General features: G+C 50.8%; 2 protein-coding genes across 2 annotated transcripts in view; one reads left to right on the top strand and one right to left on the bottom strand.

The window, feature by feature from the left end:
- Window positions 1-23,175, bottom strand: part of DHRS7C (dehydrogenase/reductase 7C) — a 445,910-nt gene that overhangs the window by 96,898 nt on the left and 325,837 nt on the right. The window lies entirely within an intron of this gene.
- The window catches only part of LOC120383262 (E3 ubiquitin-protein ligase TRIM58-like), a 33,700-nt gene that overhangs the window by 10,121 nt on the left and 404 nt on the right, over window positions 1-23,175 (top strand). Inside the window, exons 3-6 of the mRNA XM_039501161.1 lie at window positions 9,343-9,438; window positions 12,149-12,379; window positions 13,193-13,215; window positions 13,304-13,407. Of these exons, the coding sequence (XP_039357095.1) occupies window positions 9,343-9,438; window positions 12,149-12,379; window positions 13,193-13,215; window positions 13,304-13,407 (454 nt within the window). The remainder of the gene's footprint in view (window positions 1-9,342; window positions 9,439-12,148; window positions 12,380-13,192; window positions 13,216-13,303; window positions 13,408-23,175) is intronic.

Raw genomic sequence — 23,175 nt, 5'->3', positions numbered from 1 at the left:
TGTTCACGTCCTCCTGCCCCAGGGGAGGGCTCGGGTACTATGGCACTGACCCACAACACTTAGTGCGGCCGTCACCGTAATGGAGGACTTCTTGGTCGCTGAGAACCATTTTGGGCCAGGAGCCTGAGCCTCGGCCTCAACGCCTGGCTTGATGCTCCATGGCCAGGGAGGGCTCTATGTTTTTTGCTGTCCCAAGCATGGCAGGCAGGCGGCTTTTGGCAGCACACCTGCGGGCGGTCCATTAATCATGCAGATTCAGCGGTGCGCCTGCGGGCGGTCCGCTGGTCACGCAGATTTGGCAGCATGCCTGCGGGCGGTCGACTGGTCACGCACATTTGGCAGCATGCCTGCAGGCGGTCCGCTGGTCACGCAGATTTGTCAGCATGCCTGCGGGCGGTCCGCTGGTCACGCAGATTTGGCAGCATGCCTGCGGGCAGTCCGCTGGTCACGCACATTTGGCAGCATGCCTGCAGGCGGTCCGCTGGTCACGCAGATTTGGCAGCATGCCTGCGGGTGGTCCGCTGGTCACGCAGATTTGGCAGCATGCCTGCAGGCGGTCCGCTGGTCACACAGATTTGGTGGCATGCCTGCAGGAGGTCCGCCGGTGCCGCGCCATTGGCGTCCCCATCACTGAATTGCCGCCAAAGCCGCGGGACCGGTGGACCTCCCGCAGCTGCGCCACCGAAAGCCACCTGCCTGCCACCCTCACAGTGACCGGCAGGCTGCCCCCCACGGCTTACCGCCCCAGGCATGCACTTGCTGCGCTGGTGCCTGGAGCTGCCCCTGTCCATGGCCCAGCAAGGAAGCTCAGGCTGAAGGCCAAACAGAACCCTGGAATCCAAACCCATGACAATGGGGACAGCAACACCTCTAGGTGACCTGGGCCCACGTGGCACCAATGCTCTGAAGCCTCTGAAAAGAAGAGTCGAGACCACAACCCAAATCCCTTCACGGAGGTGATCCCCTGGCCCGGGCAACTAGAGCTTGGACCCTGCTTCTCCTGCAGCCGGCTTGGGCACTTACAGTAGAAGTGTCCCGAGATGGACTGCATCTTCGGCCAAGTCTATACTGGAGAGTCTCGGGCCGGCAAACAACCACTGTGGAGGTTGGGTGAAAATGAGTCACAGACCTCATAAACTCAGGCTGTAGGCAAAAGCTCATCCACCAGGAATTCGTCCCTGACCCCACACAAGTATGTTGGGAGATACACCTCCAGTGTATCCACAGGGATGTAAAATCATACCCCAGTGCCCAGATCTCTCTGACCATTAACAGACTGATGTGGGTGTTGACACTGGAGTTGGCTCCTACCTCACCTATCCAGTCATTCTGGGATGAGATTGCCTGGGGTTTGACAGTCTTCTTCAGAAGAAGAGGAGGAGGCTGAGGAACCCCAAGGGGAACACCCTGATAAGCCCCCAGTCCCAGTGACGATGTTGGGCCTTCCGGTGAAGATTCCCATGAAGACCCCCCGCCGCCCCCTTACAGATTTTTGTTGCAACCAGAGGGATGAGCCCATGCTGAGCCGGGCCTACAAACAGGTAGGCCAGGTCAACAGAGCCGTGACTGATCCCCTGAGGCTGCACAATGGACCCAATTCAAGCTGACAGGTGATCACTTCTACCATGTTAATCAGGACTCCCAAACTCAGGAAGTCTGGACCCAGTTGTTGTCCCCCACTATCACTGGAAGGCTATCTTGAAGCTTGCCCCTGATGGTTCCATGGCTGGCATCTGGGACAAGAGGAAAAACCTGGCCTGAGTTCTGTTGTGCTTCTTCTGCCCTGGAGACCATCGGGAGGTAAAGGACTAGTGCATCTCGTGCCCTGAGTGCCAACTAGTTGCCTCCCTGGGGGTGGTGAAAGCACCCTTGGTCCCCCTACCCATGGTCTGGGTTCCCTTTGAACAAATTGTGATGGACCTGGTGGGCCCTCTCCTGAAGAGTAATGTGGGGTTCCAGGATAGCCTCATACTGATGGATTATGCCAGTCACTTCCCCGAAGCCATCTCACTATGGAACACTTCCATTGCAGCAGAACTGGTGAAGGTATTCTCTTGTGTGAGCCTTCCCCGTGCAAGTCTCATGGATCAAGGGACCAACTTCACTTCCTGGCTGATCTGTCAGGTGTGTACCTTGTTGTGACAGGTATGATAGTTTCTGGGCTTAGCTGGGTATTACCGACACTTTGTGCTCCAGTTTGCATCCATCGCAGCCCCCCACAAGGCACTCTTAACCAAGGACAGCCCATGTCGGTACGCTGGTCAGCAGAATGTGAAGATATGTTCTGAGCCCTCAAGGAAAGCCTGTGTAGAGAACCTGTGCTTTTCAGTTGTGATTTCAACGTTGAGTTCCTGGTCCAAATGGATGCTTCAGAGGTGGGGCTCAGGGCAGCCCTCTCCCAGGAGGTGGATGGAGAAGAGCATCCCATCCTCAATATCAGTTGGAAGCTCTTCCCCCCAAGAATGTAACTATTCAGTTATAGAGGAGGCGGCCCTGGCTGTTAAATGGGCTATTGACACCCTCAGATACTATCTTCCCCTTTCGTACCGATCCCTGACCACAAACCCTTAAAATGGCTAAATGCCATGAAAAGTACCAATGCCAGATTGATGAAATGGTATCACATCCTCCAGCAATTTGCCTTTACTGTCTGACACTTAGCAGGTAAGAATAACACTAACACGGATTTTCTGTCTGACCTTGAGGGAGTCAGGAGGCAGCCATGGAGACCAGGAGATGGACTTAAGAAGGAGGGGGATGTGTAGTGAGGCAAAGTGACCTCCCATTGAGCCAGAGGGACCACTCTCTGAACCCAGGTGGGCAGAGCCAGACCATGCTCACCCCTCCCACTGAAAGTCAGGTAGTATAAAGGGTTGGTCCTGGAGCTCAGTTGGGTGGCAACCGCTGAAGAAGACAGATGCCTCCTGACCGCTCCCAAGCTGGGAGACTTCAGCGGATCCCTGCTGAGATGAGGAGTGACCAGAGATTCTGGAGCCATGCACTGACCAAGGCATTGAAGAGTCGTTGGGACTGCCACTGGACTTCTACCCCAACAAACTGGAGGACCACCCGTGGATCCAAGTACACCCCAAGGGGAGTGTAGAAAGTGGCCCAGAGGCAGCCGACCCCAGTCTGGCTGCACTGTTGCTGGAGACCTGGTCAGCGAGTTGCAGCTGGATTCCCTGCTGACCCAGTGGTGGAACAGTCCACCACTGTTAAGGCCCTGGGTTGGGGGCCTGATGGAGTTGGGTGGGCCCAGGCACTGCTGCCAGTTCACCCCTGAGGTGACAGTCTCCCCTTGCTAGGCCAAGAGGCCTGTGTTTGTTGGCCATCTGCTGGAGCTCAGATACCCAACCCTCTTGCCGTTCTACACAGAGTACAGGACAGAGCCACAGACTCCTTGCTGCCCCACCCTGACTGCAGACTTGGGCTCATAACTGTTTGCTGCTCTGCCCTGACAGCAGGCCAGAGGCATAGACAATTTCTTGCCCTGCCCTGCTTGGAGGTCTGAGGCCCAAAGACTCATTTGTGGATCTGCCTAGATTGCAGGCCAGAGCCATATAATCCATGGAGTGCTCTGCAAACTCCCTGATTGTGGGTGATGCTCAGTTATTTAGTGAAGCAGAGTAGCCTCCCCCTGACCCAGATGGGGAGGGACCCCTGCTAACCCACTACAGTCTACTATGTAGGTAGGTATGTGTAACCGGGTCCTCTCCTGGGCCGCCCCCTGCTGAGCTCTGTGCTCCCTCAATAAAGCACTGTGAGGCTTTTCTTGCTGCAGCACCCGTGGCTTTTATTTACATACAGTTCCCACCACCAGCAATACTATTTACAAACAAATAGGTCTTCCTATCTCCTCTTTTACAGGGAGTCTCCCTTCAGCCTGGAGACTGTCCCTTCCCTGGCCATCCCCCCCTTGCACTGGCTGCCAGCCAGCCTTTATAGCTCTTCTACTAGCAGGCCCACAGGTGCAGCCAGTTCCAGAGGCCAGGCACCAGCCTTTCCCCCAGCCCCAATCTATTTCTCCTGATTGGGGCTGGCTGAGCAGGGGCTAATTAGGTGCCTTTGCACCAGCACCCTGCTACACACCTCCCCCCTTAAGCTGGTGCCGGGCCTGGCCTCCCTCGGCCTCGCCTTCCGCGGCCAGGGATTTTATTCTGAGGTTGGGCCCCCTGCCCAGCCGAGGGGTCCCCTGAAACAACCCCATGGGGCTTTGGCACTCCCCACCCACAAAAGGTGCATTGGGTAGGGGGTGAGGCACCCCACAGGTCCACGCTTACCCAGAGGTCCTCACACCATTCACACGGCTGGGCCGGCTGCCCCAGAGGCTCCTCTTTCCTTTCGAGTGGGGGTGATGGCTCAGAGCCCACTGCCCTGAGTCGGCCCCCTGTCTCTGGTCCAGGCCCTCTGTCCCTTTGCTGTTGGGCCTCCCTCTGCTGAACGCCTTCTACCTCCCCGAGGGCTCCCTCCCCCAGGTGGTCCTGCCCCGGGAGCTCCCTGGGCTCCTCAGTCATTCCCTCCTGTTTACTATCTTGGCTCTGTTGCCTAGGCTGTTCTACTTCTCCCCCCGGAGGTTGTGGGACCTCCTCTTGCTCCCGATCCGCCTCCCCCAGGGCCTTGCTCTCCCTTTCCAGGGTTCTTTTTCCCCTCGTTCTCGGTTGCTTCCCCCGGCCGCCTTTCCCCTCAGGGGAAAGCGCCAGTCCTGCCCTAGGACCACAGGGTAAGCTAACCCTTCAATTACCCCCACTCGCTTCCAGGTAAACCGCCCGTCTACTTTGAGAGGTACCTGGGCCATGGGACAACTTTTCCTATCCCCGTGGATGCATTCCACCCACATCCGTCCCCCAGGGATAAGCCAGTGCGGCTTCACCAAGCGCCACTGTATAAAGGAGCGGGCGGAGGCCGTATCCACCAGACCCCCCTGGCTGTGCTGCAGGGATGCTGCGGGTCAGACACTTGCTCTGGAGGTAGTCACACGTTCTCAGGCTCCAGGTGGCAGGACCCTTCTTCCCAGTATCATCCGCCCTGTCAGGGTTGCAATTCCCCTCTAAGTCTGGCCTGCAAGGCATGTTGGCTGGGGGCATCATCCTGCACTGGGCCCACTGCCCAGGGCCCCCCTTGCTTTCCCCAGTTGCTCACCACATCCGGCTCTGGACTGCTCCAGCCCCAGCTCCACCACAGTGTCTCAGCTCCAGCTTTACCACTTTGCCTCACCACGGCTGCTGCTACTGCTCTGCCTCCAGCTCCCTGGGCTGCTTCTATGTCCCCCCTGGCTCTGGTTGCTGCAGCTCTCCTCCTAGGACAGGTCTGCTCTGTGGGCTGCTTCTGTGACTCTCCTCCCAGCATTGACCTGCTTCCTGGGCTGCTTTTCTGGCCCCTTTGGATCTGGCAGGGCTCTGCTCCCCAGCTCAGCTCAGGGCCCTGCTTTCTCCTTAGCTGGGTCCCACTCTAAGTGACCAAGGCAATTCCAGCTCACATAGAGGACAGGACCCCCCTGGCTTCCTGTCCTGATTCCGTGATTAGCCTTCCCGCCCTGTCAATCAGGCTGACCTGGAGCATTGGCCTCTCCCCATTGTTCCTGGGGACTGTCAGTCTCAGAGTCCTGATTTCCCATCGACCCTTCCCCTTTTTTTTGGTAGTGGGAGCTAGCTAACCAAAACACCCCCATTGAGTTTCAGTAAGGGGACAACAGACCCTTTACACTAAAAGTGAGCTGATGGAAAAACAGCTTCTGTCCTGGTGGTTTTATTGTCATCTGAGAAACAGTGCTTCTATATCGTGATGCCAACTTATCCCAACCTAGCGCTAAAAATTTCCCAAATCTGGTGAAAAATTCCCAGATAAAGTTTTTTATTTCAAAATCTCAGAGGAATATAATATGTGTGCTTTTAATAACTATATAATATATATTATATACAAATTATTCTTATTCGTTCGTGATATTTCACATTTATTATAATTTTTATATGTATAGACATGTTTTTCAATTTTAAACTTATGTTACTTATACAGTAAATAAAACATTTAACACATGAGGAGTAGGATTGAAATTATAGAAAACAATGTATTTTAAACAAATTTCACTATTTTAAAAACAAAGTATTAATAAATAGAGCATGTGCCCTGTAGTGTACTGTACATCAAAGTTATTCTGAAAAAATAAAAAGTAAACGTTTATAAAATAAGATAAAAAAGCAAACAAAGAACAAATAACACTCTTTTATATAATTTTCCTTATTATTATAATCTCTGAGTTTTATCCATTTTCTGACTCATGGTCTGAGTCGTCTCTAGGAACATCATTACCATCATTAATATTTTTACTAGTTTTATCGCTGTCACTTTTAATGTACATATTTTTACAATGTAAATACAAGTGCTTAATAATAATTACAAAATTAGAACATTTCTCTTGCTTTGCTTTCAAAGCTAACCTTATAACTACACTAGAATTGAGTGTTTTGGTTGTCAGACAGTTTCTTTTTTTGGTTATGTCAATTACTATGGAAAAAATTCTTTCACATGCTGCATTTGAATGCAGTAATGTGAAAACCTTTTTAGCCAGTTCAGATATATTTGCAAACATGAATAATCTAAATTCATTAACTTTCAATTTTTCTACAAGTTCCTCCATCTCGGTTTGTGCCAAAACATTGCTAATTATAGCAGTACATGTATCTTTCTTTAATGTTACAGCCTCAGCAATTTTGGAATCAGGGAAACATTTTTAAGTACTTCAGTCAAGTGTTCTACAGATTGAATACTGACATGTTCAGCAAAGTAACAGGCATTTTAATCTCTGCATTTTTAACTTGCTCTTCAAATGTTTATGCTTTTTAAGTTCACAATCTTGTTTATTAAACATATCATCAATTTTCTTTGTATTAGATACTGTCTCAACCTTTTGTTTATGTTTTTTACCATTAGCTTGCTTATCTAACTCACTAGTACCTGCCTGGATTTTTACATCACAACATTTGCAATAAGCTAAAAAATGACTGTTTTCTACTTTCTGCACCCAGTCTTTGTATTTACCTTCTTGAAGCCACAAGTCTTCAAAGGCTTTTTTGAAAGTAGATGGCTTCTCTTTTGGTGGAAGTTTACCCCAAATCTTCAATACTCTGTCAGGGGGGCTATCCCGTTGTTTTCATTTCAACATGGACAGATCTTTGTCTACTCCTGCAGTCCTCTTCCTCTTCTTACCAACCTTACCGGTCTCTTTATTAATTTTTTACGCTAGATAAAAATGGAACGAGATCTCTGAAATAATGGAATGTGATAATTAGTATAATGTATATTTCAATTTATATTTAAATCAAAGAAGGGAACATATTATATTTTATTACCTAACACAGTAGGCAAAGATATTTAATATTTGCCTGGAGGCAGGTGCTTTTACAAATTTATGAACAGCCAAACTGGTCCACATTCTCTGTGCAACTGCAAGCACGAAATACAAAGTTTTAGAGATTTGATGACAGATCAAGAAACTAATCATAATCAGTAAGTACTGCAATATATTTGCTTATTGGAAGAAACTTTACCTAGAAGATAAATTTGATAACCATCTCATTACCTGCCAGCCAGCTGTTGCTGAGATTGGTTTGTTGTGAGTGCATGTGCGCACTTGTCACTTCACTTGTGCCATCATGATATAGTACATTGAAGCACCACCAATAGGAGAGCAGCACAGCCTGATTATGAAGATCACGTGACAAATATTGAAGAACGCATTTTGAGGGAAATTTAAAAGAAGTGCAAATATTTTACTTTTTTATGAAAACTTCCCAGGATTTTTGAGATTTGGAAAGTCTTTTACTTTTTATGAAATTTTCCCAGGATTATTTAGGTTTTGAATGAAAATTCCCAGTTTCCCAAGTTGAAATATTTTACTCAAAAATTCCCAGATTTTGGGAAATGTCCCAGGATATAGAAGCACTGCTGAAAAACTGAAACTAACATGCAAGTGAGGCTTTGCACTGGGATGGGGGAGTGCTCAAACATTTAAAGGGACAGCACACCACAAGAAGGGGCCAGATCCTGGGCCCAATGATGGTTGCTTGGTAATGCCGATAAACATACATTCATCTCCCTTCTGAGGCCTCCCCTGCCCAGGTGAGCACTAGGTTCTGCAAGGCTGCAGCTTGTCTCAGTGTCCTCAAACTTCAGCTAAACTCTTCCATTCCTGAGAAATATTGGAGCCGGGTACGTCTTCACTACCGGCCGTATCGGCGGGTAGCAATCGATTTCTCGGGGATCGATAAATCGCGTCTCATCTAGACGCGATATATCGATCCCCGAACGCGCTCCTGTCGACTCCGGAACTCCACCAACGTGAACAGCGGTAGCAGAGTCGACATGGGGAGCCGCGGACGTCGATCCCGCACCGTGAGGACGGTAAGTAATTCGATCTAAGGTACTTCGACTTCAGCTACGCTATTCATGTAGCTGAAGTTGCGTATCTTGGATCGATCCCCCCTCCTAGTGTAGAGCAGCCCGCAGACGAGTGGGGAAGCGTCTCCCTCAGGATCAGTGTCTCAGCCAGACAATGCCCCAGAACATGCAGCTCTGACCCTGCTGCCTCTGTCCAGGTTATTCTCCTGGCTTTGTTATTGAAATGTGCATTTTGCACAGGGCTGAACTGAGGCACCCCAGGGCTCCAGGCACAACATGCTGACAAGAGGCCCTGTCGTGGTCCTGGCCCCATTAGCAGTGGCTGTGGAAGGGGCCACCCACCCAAGGGCTGTTGTCTCCACAGGACCAACAGCAGAAATCCCCTCCCTCCCACTGAGAGAGAGATACTCGAAAAGGGTCAGGGAGCCCCCCCAATCCAGCAGCCAGGGTGTCTATGATTGGATGGGGGAGCTGAGTCATATGAGCTACCCCCTGCTGCCACACAAAGCCCGCCCTTTTGGGGGGGATTGGCTGGCCCCCGGAGCAGTGAGGCTTGGTGTCACTGTCCCATACACATAAATGGGGCAGGCCCCTTTCAGAGCACTGGGCTCAGGCTCTCTACAGACTCAGGCAGGAATTGCTGTATCTGTCACATTCGGGGTATGTTTTCAATATTTTCTTTGCAACGCAGAGGGTTTGAAACATTCTCTTTTTAATGGAAGCCAAGAGACTGATTTTATCATGACTCCAGTAGCTGGGGACTAGACATGAGTTTGTAGTGCCTCTGTTTCATCTGGCCCTGCCTCCTGCAATCTCCACCCATAAAGAAGTGCAGATCATAGAATCATAGAATCTCAGGGTTGGAAGGGACCTCAGGAGGTCATCTAGTCCAACCCCCTGCTCAAAGCAGGACCAAACCCAACTAAATCACACATGTTGGCCCTGCAGGTGAAACTCCAGGAAGCCCTGGGCCCTCTGAGACAGGAGCTGGAGGAGGCGCTGGAGCTGACATCTGCAGAGGAGGAGAAAACCACAGAGTGGCAGGTGGGTGTCTGGGTTTATCCTTCCCCGAGCCCTTCCCCCTGCAGTGTTCCTAGAGTGAGGGGCCAAAAAGCTATAGACTGACATTATAACCTGCTCTAGCTGTTTGCCCTGAGATGGTGCTATGGTACCAGGAGCAGGAAATATCTCCGGTGGGGATCACAGAAAAGCAGAGTAGGGGACAGTTCCTATCCCGTGGTCAGTGGCACAGACTCACCTCCAGGCTCTCTGGGGGCAGGAAGGAGATGACACACTCTTACAATAGGGGGTGCAGTGTTTGCATGTGAGTCCATTGCCTCATCATACCCTTGAACCATGCTGGGTAACTGCAGACACAGACAGCCCTCAGGAGTGCAGATCCTCAAAGGCGCTCTCTGCACATCCACATGCAGGACACCGAGCTCAGTGTGGGCAGACATTGCACTGGCCTTTAGGAGTTTGGCCCTAAGGGAGCAGAGCTCAGGGGAGCCCTGGGAGTCACTCAGCTGAGCAGACAGAGACAGCCCTTCTCCTCTGCCATTCTCTGCAGCCATCATGGGGCCCCTTGACTCATTAACCTTAGCTGCTGTCTTCTACAACTATAACCACATGGCTGTGTGCAGCCAGCTGGCCTGCCAACATTCACAAAGCAGACACTAGCAGGTTGTAGAAGGTTGGCATTTATATATAATATATATATTCTATTTGTTCACTCACACCCACTTCCGACATTCGTTCCATACACCCAACCCACACTCATAGAATCATAGAATCTCAGGGTTGGAAGGGACCTCAGGAGGTCATCTAGTCCAACCCCCTGCTCAAAGCAGGACCAAACCCAACTAAATCATCCCAGCCAGGGCTTTGTCAAGCCTGACCTTAAAAACCACTAAGGAAGGAGATTCCACCACCTCCCTAGGTAACCCATTCCAGTGCTTCACCACCCTACTAGTGAAAAAGTTTTTCCTAATGTCCAACCTAAACCTCCCCCTCTGCAACTTGAGACCATTACTCCTTGTTCTGTCATCTTCTACCACTGAGAACAGTCTAGCTCCATCCTCTTTGGAACCCCCTTTCAGGTAGTTGAAAACAGCTATCAAATCCCCCTCATTCTTCTCTTCTGCAGGCTAAACAATCTCAGTTCCCTCAGCCTCTCCTCATAAATCATGTGCTCCAGCCCCCTAATCATTTTTGTTGCCCTCTGCTGGACTCTCTCCAATTTGTCCACGTCCTTCTTGTAGTGTGGGGCCCAAAACTGGACACAGTACTCCAAATGAGGCCTCACCAGTGCTGAGTAGAGGGGAATGATCACATCCCTCGATCTGCTGGAAATGCCCCTACTTATACAACCCAAAATGCCATTAGCCTTCTTGGCAACAAGGGCACACTGTTGACTCATATTCAGCTTTTCGTCCACCGTAACCCCTAGGTCCTTTTCTGCAGAACTGCTGCCCAGCCATTCGGTCCCTAGTCTGTAGCAGTGCATGAGATTCTTCCGTCCTAAGTGCAGGACTCTGCACTTGTCCTTGTTGAACCTCATCATATTTCTTTTGGCCCAATCCTCTAATTTGTCTAGGTCCCTCTGTATCCTATCCCTACCCTCCAGCATATCAACCACTCCTCCCAGTTTAGTGTCATCTGCAAACTTGCTAAGGGTGCAGTCCACACCATCCTCAAGATCATTAATGAAGATATTGAATAAAACCGGCCCCAGCACCGACCCTTGGGGCACTCCACTTGATACCGGCTGCCAACTAGACATGGAACCATTGATCACTACCCGTTGAGCCCGACCATCTAGCCAGTTTTCTATCCACCTTACTGTCCATTCATCCAGCCCATACTTATTTAACTTGCTGGCAAGAATACTCATTTCACACCCACTGTCACTACACCCCCCCCCCCCAACTGTTTTGTGTACACACACACACACGCATGCACACACACACACAGTCACAGTTTTCATGCTGTGAGACCTGCCAACTCTAAAGGGAACACCCTAGTCTGCTGGGAAAGCCCTTCTGATTGGCTGCCTTCCCCTCACCTGATAGTGATGGGCAGCCAATCAGAGCTGTGACATGTGCTGATGGACTGCCTGGTCTCTCAGACTGTGTAGCAGGTAGAGCTCCCTCTTCCTAGGTACATAAAGGGCTGCCCCATTTGCTGCCCCCGTCCCCCCCCACCCCCATACACAGTTGCCTCTGTGTGCTGGTTCCCCTCCCCCACCAACCCCTCACCACTGCCTCCAGGCACTGACCGCTACCGTCACGTATCACTGCCTCCAGGTACTGGCCCCTCTTCTCCCCTGATCTGACCCCCTACTGAGCCCCTTACCATAGGGGTCTTCTGTGGCAGGACAATGGTTTTAGGGAATTGCCAGATGCCCCAACTCAAGTATCAGTGTTCAAGGGTTCACTGCCTGCCCTAATCCAGTGAGAGCACTGGGATCTTCAGGACAAAGGACACAGTCTTCCCACCCTGCTACTCAGACCCCCCACCCCACAGAGCAGGAGGGGCTGAAGGTGGGAGGGGGATACAGGGGCAATAGTTGGAGTGGGACCAAGTTACTCTTTGCAAGAAGGGGATTTTGCAATTCCATTACACTGAAAACTTACCCATGTTCGTGATCCCTGCAGCTCATGACTCTAGCTCCCTAATCTGTGAGGCAGACTCAGCATGCCGTGTGCCCACCTCTGACTCCTGGACTTTGTTCCTTTTCCATTTTTTACAAAAGGAAAAAGTAGAGATTTGGAGACAGTTGATCACACGTGAATTTAAGAAACTGCACCAGTTTCTGAGTGAGGAGGAGCAGCTGCTTCTGCAGAGACTGGTGGAGGAGGAGAAGGAGACTCTGCAGAAACTGCAGGACAATATAACAAAACTCTCAGAGCAGAGTGCCATGTTGAAGCAGCTGATCACAGAGGTAGAAGAGAAATGCCTGCAACCAGCTGCTGAGCTGCTGAAGGTGGGACTGTTAACAATCTCCCCATCCATCCCTGCAGCATTAAACTCTCCAGTCAATGACTAGATGCCAGGAATTAGTGACACACCGTCTGTGTTAGAGGGAAAGGGAGACAGTGGGGGATTTGCCGGTCAAAGGGATGGAACAGAAGGAGCAAGGGGCTGATGTTGTCCCTGCTGTGACTGCTGGAACTTGGCCCAATGTGGCTGATGATCAGAGATTCTGAGCTGTGCAGAGGCGGGGGAGTGGGGGGTGGGGGGAGCAGAGGGGGGAACCATGACCCAGAGTGAGCTCTCAAATTAATTAATGCTGGGGACCTTCATCAATGGGTGCCAGCCTGAGACACCCAAGGCCTGATATTGGGAAGTGCTGAGCACCCACACGCCAGCTGAAGCAGTGGGAGCTGAAGCTGCTCAGGGTGAGGATCTGTGCACTGTCTCCTTAGATTTGCAGCAGGAAGCTGGACAGGAGGGAGGCTGGAGACAGTTTGGGTGGAAGCTCTGCAGGGAAGTGGAGGGACCGACAGAGGCACATTAGGGATGTTGCTGCTTTTCTTGTTCCAACAAAGCTCCTTGTTCAGTGTTCACAAAACATTACATTCTTCGCTATTGTCATATGACACCCAGCTCCTTTGAGAATCAGAACCAGGGTAGACAGGGCCCCTGAAATCATTGATCGCTTCTCAATATCCTGCACAAAAGAGTCTGGCCCTGATGTGTTAAATGTTGTGAATTAAATCTGATCGCATGTGGAAAGTCACTCAGTATTTTCACACATTGTGTTAACCCAGTTCACTGACTTTCTGTCTCCTTTCAGGATGTGAAAAGCACATTGATCAGGTGTGTTCCCATTTCCATTTCTCCTTCTATTCCCGTGAGCGATGTGTGCGCAGAGCAGCCAAGTGATGATGTGATGTTTTCTTCACAGGACTGAGAATGTGACACTCCAGGAAACAGAAGCTGTTTTTCCTGCCCTAAAGAACGTGTATAAAATCTGCCTTGATATGAGGGAAATGCTGGAGAGATTCACTGGTGTGTGAAAGTTACGGTGCTGGGTTTCCTTTACATGTGGGTGAGGAGGAGAATTGACACAGGCAGTGCATGAGTCTTCCATTTGGGGTGGCTTACACACAAGCACCGGAAGCTCCCTAGAAGGGGGGGCCACAGTGCCCAGACGGTGGCCCCATCCCACCAAGGCCCCGCCGCCCGCCCCCTCTTCCGAGCTCCCCTCTCCCAAGTGCCCCCTGCTTGCTTCTCCCCTGAGCTCCCCACACTCCCTATGTCCCAGGGTCCCCATCTGCAATGGGTAAGGCCCCTTAGGGGCTGGGCAGTGAGTGTTATTATCGATATAGCACTCACGAGTGAGCCAGGCACTGCAGAGACAGAACAAAGGGCTCCCAGATCTCGATGGGCTCCTAGTCTGAGTGCAGACAAGGCTCAGCATGGGAAGCAGCAAACGCTAGGGGGAGATGGGCGTGAGGGTCCCAGTGTGGGGCCGCCCCGTCCCTGGGTCTGTCCTTTGCCTTTCTGGATCTGACAGAGAGTACTGAAATGACCCTGTTGGCTCCATACTGGGCCCTGCATCACCCCCAGTTCAGCATCCAGCCAGCAGGGGACTCTGTACCCTCAGGGCACGGTGCAGGGCAAATGCAGCCTGAGGGTCAGGGGAGCTGGAGGCTGTGTGGGAGCAGGAGCATCCTGAGAGCTGGAACGGGGACTCTGGGAACCAGGTGGGAGGCACAGCACCCTGTGCTCAGTGTTCACTCCAGGTTCTCACTCAGTGATGCAGGCTCTGCTGGGGTCAGATACTGTGGTGAAGGGCCCACACAGACAGACTGCAGAGAGTGAGGCTCTGTCTGCATGGGGAAGTGGCATCAGTTCAGTTAAACAGGTGCCACTTTTGCACTCATTATGGGGTGAGACCATGAACCCCCTCGCCCCCAGCTGGCTCAGGTGACCCTGCAACAAGTGCCTTGCCTCAGCTTCCCCTCTTCAGCATTCCTTAAATTACCTCACACAGTCCAAAATGTCTGAGACAAAAGTCCCCTGCTGGCATCTACTCTGAGTCCAAATAAATGCCAAAATAAGATAATTACCTTTGATAGGTTTCAGCCCTGGCTCTCACTCTAGCTCCTCCCTCCCCTGGAGTCAGGAGTCCTCAGCCCTCCTTCCTGGAGCTGGGCTCTGGTCAGACTGTACCTTTGTTCCCTGCAGCTCTCACCTGCAGTTGCTTTCTCCAGCCAGGTGCAGTCACCCAGGCTTCTGCCCTGCTGCTGCCATGGGCGTCACATCTAGGCCCTTGTCCACACTACCCCAGTAAGTCGACCCAAGTTACACTGCTACAGTTACGTGAATAACGTAACAGGAGTCGACGTATGGTACTTAGGTCGACTTACCACAGTGTCTTCACTGAGCTGTATTGTCCCGTTGACTTCCCTTGCGCTTCTCTGAGAGGTGGAGTACCGGAGTCTATGGAGAGCACTCTGCCATCGTTTTAGTGGGGCTTCACTAGACCCACTGATTCAATTGCAGCAGTGCCGATGCAGCCATAAGTAGAGACAAGCCCTAGGAGCCCATCTAGCCTAGGGGAGCTCCTCTTTAGGAGCACGCCTTCCAGGCTCCTTGCTCTGGTGAACTTTCCTGATCAGTTCTTCTGGGAGGAACTGGGAGCCCCTCTTCTCAGCAGCTTCCTCCCTCTAGGAGCTGAGCCCTGCTAACTCTTTATCAAACTTAGTAGCTAATTAGCTGCCAACCAGCCAAACAGGGATTTAACTACTTCCAGCCTGGTCTGGTTAGGCTCCTTCTCCCTTACAGGAGCCTGTCAAAGGGCCAGCCCCCATGATGCTCAGATTTTGAGCAGCAAAGCTCAAGTTCAGCTCAGGTCAATTCCTGACCCACATAAAGTTAAACCCAATGAGCCATATCCGCACGACACTGGGACAGTCACACAGGGGTTTGCTCCAGGATCACTACAGCAGTGTTCAAAGTGATTTAAATTAACCCAGTGAAGCTTTCTTCTGTGGCCAAGCCCTGGGGCCCTCACAAGTGGAGCAGGCTCAGTAGGGACCAAGACCTCATAAACCTGCTTGTCTGCAGCATGGAAATCTGGCCTGTCCCATCCCTCAGGCCCACACATAGACGCTTCCAGCAGTGCAGAGATGTCACAGCCACTGTGTGGGTCAGACTGGACTGGCGCAAGACTGATCACTGTGACATCCTGCACTGAGCTAGTTCGCACCGAGATCACTGGCATAACAGTCCCAGCAGTGCACACAGCCCCCAGTGCGCCTGCCCTGTCACTGATGGCTCTGACAGCTCAGGGCACTAGCTCTGTCACCTGTTGAGCTGGCTGTATCCAGGCCAGAAAGCAGCATGAGTGGCTCCCAGATTCCCTCTCCTCCCAGGGTGGGAGAGGGGTGAGTACCAGCCCTGGCCCCTCATCCCCAGGGAACATCTGTGTATTTGCCAGGTGTGAAGACCTCTCTGGGAGACACTTTCACACTGACTCAGGAATCGGTGCAGGGAGGCCCTACTGCCCAGGAGGCCAAGGTCTTTCACTTCCCTGCCATGGGGAGTGAAGGGAGGGGCCCTGGGGCTGCTGTTCTTCATCCCAGGAATGGGGGGAAGGGGACATGGACACAGACAATGGCCCCACATGCTCTGTGAGGGGCAGACCAGGCTCTCTCAGCGGGTGCAGCCTGTCAGCCCCGCAGGGGCAGAGAGAGCTGGGCCAGGAGCAGAAATGCTGTCAGAGCTCAGGGTCCCAGAGAAACCACTTCCCATCGGGGCCTGCAGAGCCTGTAAACTCTTTGGGGAGCATCTGGGCAGCCCCAGCCTGGAGCAGCTGTTTGAGGAGGGCATGAGCCGTGCAGTCTCACTTGGCAGCGTGTCAGTGCCATGGCCCAGAGATCTCCGTGGAGGGGACTCACACACTCTGATGGCAGAGCTGGGGAGTCTAAACCCCAAGGGAGGAGCAAGGGTTTCTTGATTGTGGTTGTGAGTTCAGAGCTATGGAGATGCTTCCCATATTAACTCTGATCTTGCCCCCTCTGACTGTGAAATTAAACTGCTTCCCACCTGCATTTTTTTCCTTAGTGCTCTCCAGCCTGGGAAGAAAACTTTGGACATTGTAGGCCAATCTGGCTGGGCACAGGGAGAAAACAAGAGTGTTTGACTTTGTGAAATGTCTTGTATTTTGAATCCAAAAGCCCGGATCCCCAAGAGACATAGGTGTTGTGATGCTGAGCACTTCCAGTGCCTAATTTTTAATCACAGGAACAACACTGCATTTCACAAAGCCTTAGTTAGGTGCCCAGGCTCCCTGTACAATGAATGTAAGAGACTGGCATCTCAGAGTGTGATTCACAAATGCCAGCACACTAGGCGGGGCATCACATTAGCTAACCAATGGGAGATACTGATGACAAGGGGGTCTGCTGAGACCCATCAGGCTCACAGAGACAGGTATCTATCTCTGCTTTGTCAGCCCCGAAAGGGAACACCTCGACTGGAGTCAGGTTACTTAGGCACCTACAGCATTTCTTGTGGGAATGAATTGGAAGCCTTTCTCACTCCGCTCAAAGCAGCCAGAGAAGGTTCAGGTGGTGCTGCCTCCCTTATAACTTTTAGCCCTGTGCTTAGAGCATCTGCCTGGAATGTGGGTGATCCTGGTTCCTACCTCTTAGGTGAGTTGCCCTTGGGTATGAGAGAGGCTGTTTTGGGCCTTCCTCACTCTCCCCTGTTGTAGCTGTTGCACTGGGGATTAAATAATTAAAGGTCATTGGGCCAGAGAGCGAATTTGAGAATGAGTCCACAGCTTGGTGGTTCGGGCACCCATCTGCGAGGTGGGAGAGCAAGGAGCTAGTGTCCCTGCTTCAATGACTCTTTCATTATTTATCCACCTTGGAACATTTTCAACAGGAGAAATTGAGGCATGCCCCACATCAGCAGAGCCCAGTGAGTAGAGCACTGTCCTGAGCCCTATTCAAATCCCTTCTCCCCTTCAGGCAGAGGTGGCGCTTAAACCAAGGGTCCCCCCCCCATCCTAACCACTAGGCTAACATTTATGAGGGAAGCCCTTCCCCACCAGCTGTTCTCTGTGACCTCGTCTGATGGGCCCAATCTGATAGACAGCCCCTGAGCACACTTACCAAACTGGGTCTGGCACACGAGTGAGGTGGCTGCACATGTGTCTTCTCCCAGTCCGTGGATCATGCTGCGGCTCAGGCAGGGGACAGGCATCCTCATGCTTAGAAGGAGCCAGCTATATGCATGGTGAGACAGGAGAAGCACAGGCACTGAGGGAACTTTTACTGCACAAACTTAGGCTCTGAGTGAGTTTCAGTGCCAACAGGGTCAGCAGGAGTTTTAGAATAATAGAATAGAATAATAAAATCATAGGACTGTAAGGGACTTTGAGAGGTCATCTAGTCCAGACTCCTGCACTCATGGCAGAACTAAGTATTATCTAGAACATCCCTGACAGGGGTTTGTCTAACCTGCTCTTAAAATCTCCAATGATGGAGATTCTACAACATCCCTAGCCAATTTATTCCAGTGGTTAACCACCCTGAGAGTTAGGAAGTTTTTCCTAACGTCCAACCTAAACCTCCCTTGTTGCAATTTAAACCCATTGCTTCTTGTCCTATCCTCAGAGGTAAAGAACAACAATTTTCTCCCTGTTCCTTGTAACAACCTTTTATGTACAGTACATGAAAACTGTTATCGTGTCCCCTCTCAGTCTTCTCTTTTCCAGACTAAACAAACCCAATTTTTTCAATCTTCCCTCATAGGTCATGTTTTCTAGACCTTTAATCATTTTTGTTGCTCTTCTCTGGACTTTTTCCAATTTGTCCACATCTATCCTGAAATGTGGTGAGCAGAACTGGACGCAATACTCCAGTTGAGGCCTAATCAGCGTGGAGTAGAGCGGACCAATTACTTCTTATGTCTTGCTTATAACACTCCTGATAATATATTCCAGAATGATGTTTGCTTTTTTTTGCAACAGTCTTACACTATTTTCTGATATTTAGTTTGTGATCTACTATGACCCCCAGATCCCTTTCTGCAGTACTCCTTCTTAGGCAGTCATTTCCCATTTTATATGTGTGCAACTGATTGTTCCTTCCTCAGTGGAGTACTTGTATTTGTCCTTATTGAATTTCATCCTATTAACTTCAGACTATTTCTCCAGTTTGTCCAGATCATTTTGAATTATAATCCTATTCTCCAAAGCACTTGCGACCCCTCCCATCTTGGTATCATCTGCAAACGTTATAAGTACTCTCTATGCCATTATCTAAATCATTGGTGAAGATATTGAACAGAACCGGACCCAGAACTGATCCCTGCGGGACCCCACTCATTATGCCCTTCCAGCATGACTGTGAACCAATGATAACTACTCTTTGGGAATGGTTTTTCACAGTTATGCACCAGACTTATTGTAGCTCCATCTAGGTTGTATTTCCCTAGTTTGTTTATGAGAAGGTCATGCAAGACAGTATCAAAAGCCTCACTAAAGTCAGGATATACCACATCTACTGCTTCCCCCAATCCACAAGGCATGTTACTGTGCCAAAAAAAGCTAACAGGTTGGTTTGACACAATTTGTTCTTGACAAATCCATGCTGAATGTTACTTATCAACTAATTATCTTCTAGATGTTTGCAAATTGATTGCTTAATTATTTGCTCCATTATCTTTCTTGGTACAGAAGTTAAGCTGACTGGTCTGTAATTCCCCAGGTTGTCCTTATTTCCCTTTTTATAAATTGGCTCTATAATTGCCCTTTTCCAGTCTTCTGGAATCTCTCCCGTCTTTCATGACCTTTCAAAGATCACATCACAGTGGAGCTGAAACCAGGAATTTAGTCCCAAGCTCTTTTTGTGCAGCCCGAAGTGACTCAGGTGCACACATCCTATTCACAGTCACTGGGATCTGTGCTCCTCAGTCAGTCAGACACAGGCAAAGATCCACCTCTGTCTGTGCAGTGCCTGTGGCACAACAAGGAACCAGCCTGAGTGGCCTTTAGACCCTACTTCAATGTCTTCCATGCCCCCCTGGCACCAAACCCTCTCTGCAACTCCCACAGCACCTGCCCCTCAAGGTCCCTTGCTGCTGCTTCCAATTCCTACCTCCTGCCCCACCCCTGAGCACCTTCCCTCTGCCCACTGGCACCTGTCTTTCCTCTTCTCTTGCCCCCACCACCTTTGTTCCTGCAGCCTGCCCTTCCTCCCTCTGCCTCCCTGGCATCTGTCCCCTTCCTCTGCCAGCCCTTATCCCTCTCTTCTTCCCAACCCCCATTACTCCCCTCCCTTCCCCCATCCCCATGTCATGCGCTCCTCCCCTCTCTCCACCTCCAGAACCTACTATACCCCAATATCCCCATGGCATCTGCATCTTCTCCCTTCGCTTCTCGTGCCACTCATCCCCACCCCCCTCATGCTTACCCCTCCCCTCCATCCCAGCACCCACCTCCCCTTTTTTCCCTTTGCCCCATCCCCTGTCACCTGCTTCTCCCCTCCCCCTCTGGTCCCTGTCCCTCCCCTTCCCCCATAACCCGGGCACCGACCCCTGTGCCACTGGTGTCTGCCCCTCACCCCCATCCCTGATGCCCTCCCCTATACCCCCCCCACATATCCTTTCTGATTCCTTGGTGCCTGCCCCCTCCCTCCCCCTACTCCCGGGAGATTTCCCCCTTCCCTTCCCATCTGCTCCCCGTCCCTGGTGCTTGTCCCTCCCCTCTCCTATGTTCCTCACAAGCACCCGCCCCCCCTTCCCATCTCCTCTCCTTCTCCTGCCCCCTTGGCCTTAGATGGGCCTCTGACTCCCTTTAAATGGCCAGCAACCCTGTGTCACAGCAATTAATGGGGACACAGGTTAATTTCCCTTTGATCCCAGTAACCAACCCCTGTCTCCAGCAGTGACTCTGTGGCTCTCTCCTCAGTGGATGTGACTCTGGATCCAGACACGGCTCATCCCAGCCTCATCCTGTCTGAGGATCAGAAAACTGTGACATATGAAGACAAACAACAGGATCTGCCTGACAATCTTAAGAGATTTGATACTTATCCCATTGTTCTGGGTTTTAACAAATTGATGGGAGGGAGGCATTATTGGGAAGTGGAGGTGGGAAACAAAACAAACTGGACTCTGGGGGTTTGTACAGAATCTGTGACAAGGAAGGGGAATATTTACGTATCACCTGAGAATGGGTTCTGGACAGTGTGTCTGAGATATGGGGAATACAAGGCCCTCACGTCCCATTTGACTCCACTGTCCATGAGTGTCAGGCCCAGCCGAGTGGGGATTTTCCTGGACTATGAGGCGGGTGAGGTCTCATTTTACAATGTGACTGACAAGTCCCATCTCTTCACTTTCACTGACATCTTCTCCGGGACGCTCCACCCTTATTTTTATACTGGTTACAAAGAGGGGTTTAGAAACACATCTCCCTTGATAATCTGCCCAGTCCCAGCTCAGGCTGGAGGGACTCTCTGTGCCTGACAGTGAATCATAGAATCATAGAATCATAGAATCTCAGGGTTGGAAGGGACCTCAGGAGGTCATCTAGTCCAACCCCCTGCTCAAAGCAGGACCAAACCCAACTAAATCATCCCAGCCAGGGCTTTGTCAAGCCTGACCTTAAAAACCTCTAAGGAAGGAGATTCCACAACCTTCCTAGGTAACCCATTCCAGTTCTTCACCACCCTACTAGTGAAAAAGTTTTTCCTAATATCCAACCTAAACCTCCCCCTCTGCAACTTGAGACCATTACTCCTTGTTCTGTCATCTTCTACCACTGAGAACAGTCTAGATCCATCCTCTTTGGAACCCCCTTTCAGGTAGTTGAAAGCAGCTATCAAATCCCCCCTCATTCTTCTCTTCTGCAGACTAAACAATCCCAGTTCCCTCAGCCTCTCCTCATAAATCATGTGCTCCAGTCCCCTAATCATTTTTGTTGCCCTCCGCTGGACTCTCTCCAATTTATTCACATCCTTCTTGTAGTGTGGGGCCCAAAACTGGACACAGTACTCCAAATGAGGCCTCACCAGTGCTGAGTAGAGGGGAATGATCACATCCCTTGATCTGCTGGAAATGCCTCTACTTATACAACCCAAAATGCCATTAGCCTTCTTGGCAACAAGGGCACACTGTTCACTCATATTCAGCTTTTCGTCCACCGTAACCCCTAGCTCCTTTTCTGCAGAACTGCTACCCAGCCATTTGGTCCCTAGTCTGTAGCAGTGCATGGGATTCTTCCGTCCTAAGTGCAGGACTCTGCACTTGTCCTTGTTGAACCTCATCATATTTCTTTTGGCCCAATCCTCTAATTTGTCTAGGTCCCTCTGTATCCTATCCCTACCCTCCAGCGTATCAACCACTCCTCCCAGTTTAGTGTCATCTGCAAACTTGCTAAGGGTTCAGTCCACACCATCCTGCAGATCGTTAATGAAGATATTGAACAAAACCGGCCCCAGCACCGACCCTTGGGGCACTCCACTTGATACCGGCTGCCAACTAGACATGGAACCATTGATCACTACCCGTTGAGCCCGACCATCTAGCCAGTTTTCTATCCACCTTACCGTCCATTCATCCAGCCCAGACTTCTTTAACTTGCTGGCAAGAATACTGTGGGAGACTGTATCAAAAGCTTTGCTAAAATCCAGAAATAGTACATCCACTGCTTTCCCCTCATCCACAGAGCCGGTTATCTCATCATAGAAGGCAATTAGGTTAGTCAGGCATGACTTGCCCTTGGTGAATCCATGCTGACTGTTCCTAATCACTTTCCCCTCCTTTAAGTGGTTCAGGATTGATTCCTTGAGGACCTGTTCCATGATTTTTCCAGGGACTGAGGTGAGATTGACTGGCCTGTAGTTCCCTGGATCTTCCTTCTTCCCTTTTTTAAAGATGGGCACTACATTAGCTTTTTTCCAGTCATCCGGGACCTCCCCCGATCGCCATGATTTTTCAAAGATAATGGCCAATGGCTCTGCAATCTCATCGGCCAACTCCTTTAGCACCCTCGGATGCAGCGCATCCGGCCCCATGGACTTGTGCTCTTCCAGCTTTCCTAAATAGCCCCGAACTACTTCTTTCTCCACAGAGAGCTGGTCACCTCCTCCCCATACCGTGCTGCAGAGTGCAGCTGTCTGGGAGCTGACCTTGTCTGTGAAGACAGAGGCAAAAAAAGCATTGAGTACACTAGCTTTCTCCACATCCTCTGTCACTAGGTTCCCTCCCTCATTCAGCAAGGGGCCCACACTTTCCTTGACTTTCTTCCTGTTGCTAACATACCTAAAGAAACCCTTCTTGTTACTCCTAACATCTCCGGCTAGCTGCAACTCCAAGTGTGATTTGGCCTTCCTGATTTCACACCTGCATGCCTGAGCAATACTTTTATACTCCTCCTTGGTTATTTGTCCAATCTTCCACTTCTTGTAAGCTGTTCTTTTGTGTGACACCCATGGAGGAGCCTGTCCCCTCCCAGCGCTGACCAGCCCCCAGGTGTGTTCCCATAGGGATGGTCTAGGGTATCACCTGCCTGCCACCACCTCCCCCTGATTCTGAGATGTGTGTAGATACAATGTCAGGGGCGGCTGCTGTTGCTGATGTAAGGGGGACTGATGTCCCTTTACTGAAACTTAGTGGGGATTTTTGGATGGCCCTCTCCCAGTAACAAAAGAAAGGGGACGTTCAGGTGAGAAACCAGTACCTTGGACTGACAGTCCCCAGGGCCAATGGGGAGAGGCAAATGCTCCAGGTCAACCTGATTGACAAAGCAGGCAG

Source organism: Mauremys reevesii, linkage group 15 (assembly GCF_016161935.1).
Source record: "Mauremys reevesii isolate NIE-2019 linkage group 15, ASM1616193v1, whole genome shotgun sequence".
Classification (NCBI taxonomy): domain Eukaryota; kingdom Metazoa; phylum Chordata; order Testudines; family Geoemydidae; genus Mauremys; species Mauremys reevesii.
This window is presented reverse-complemented; position numbering and strand designations above follow the sequence as displayed.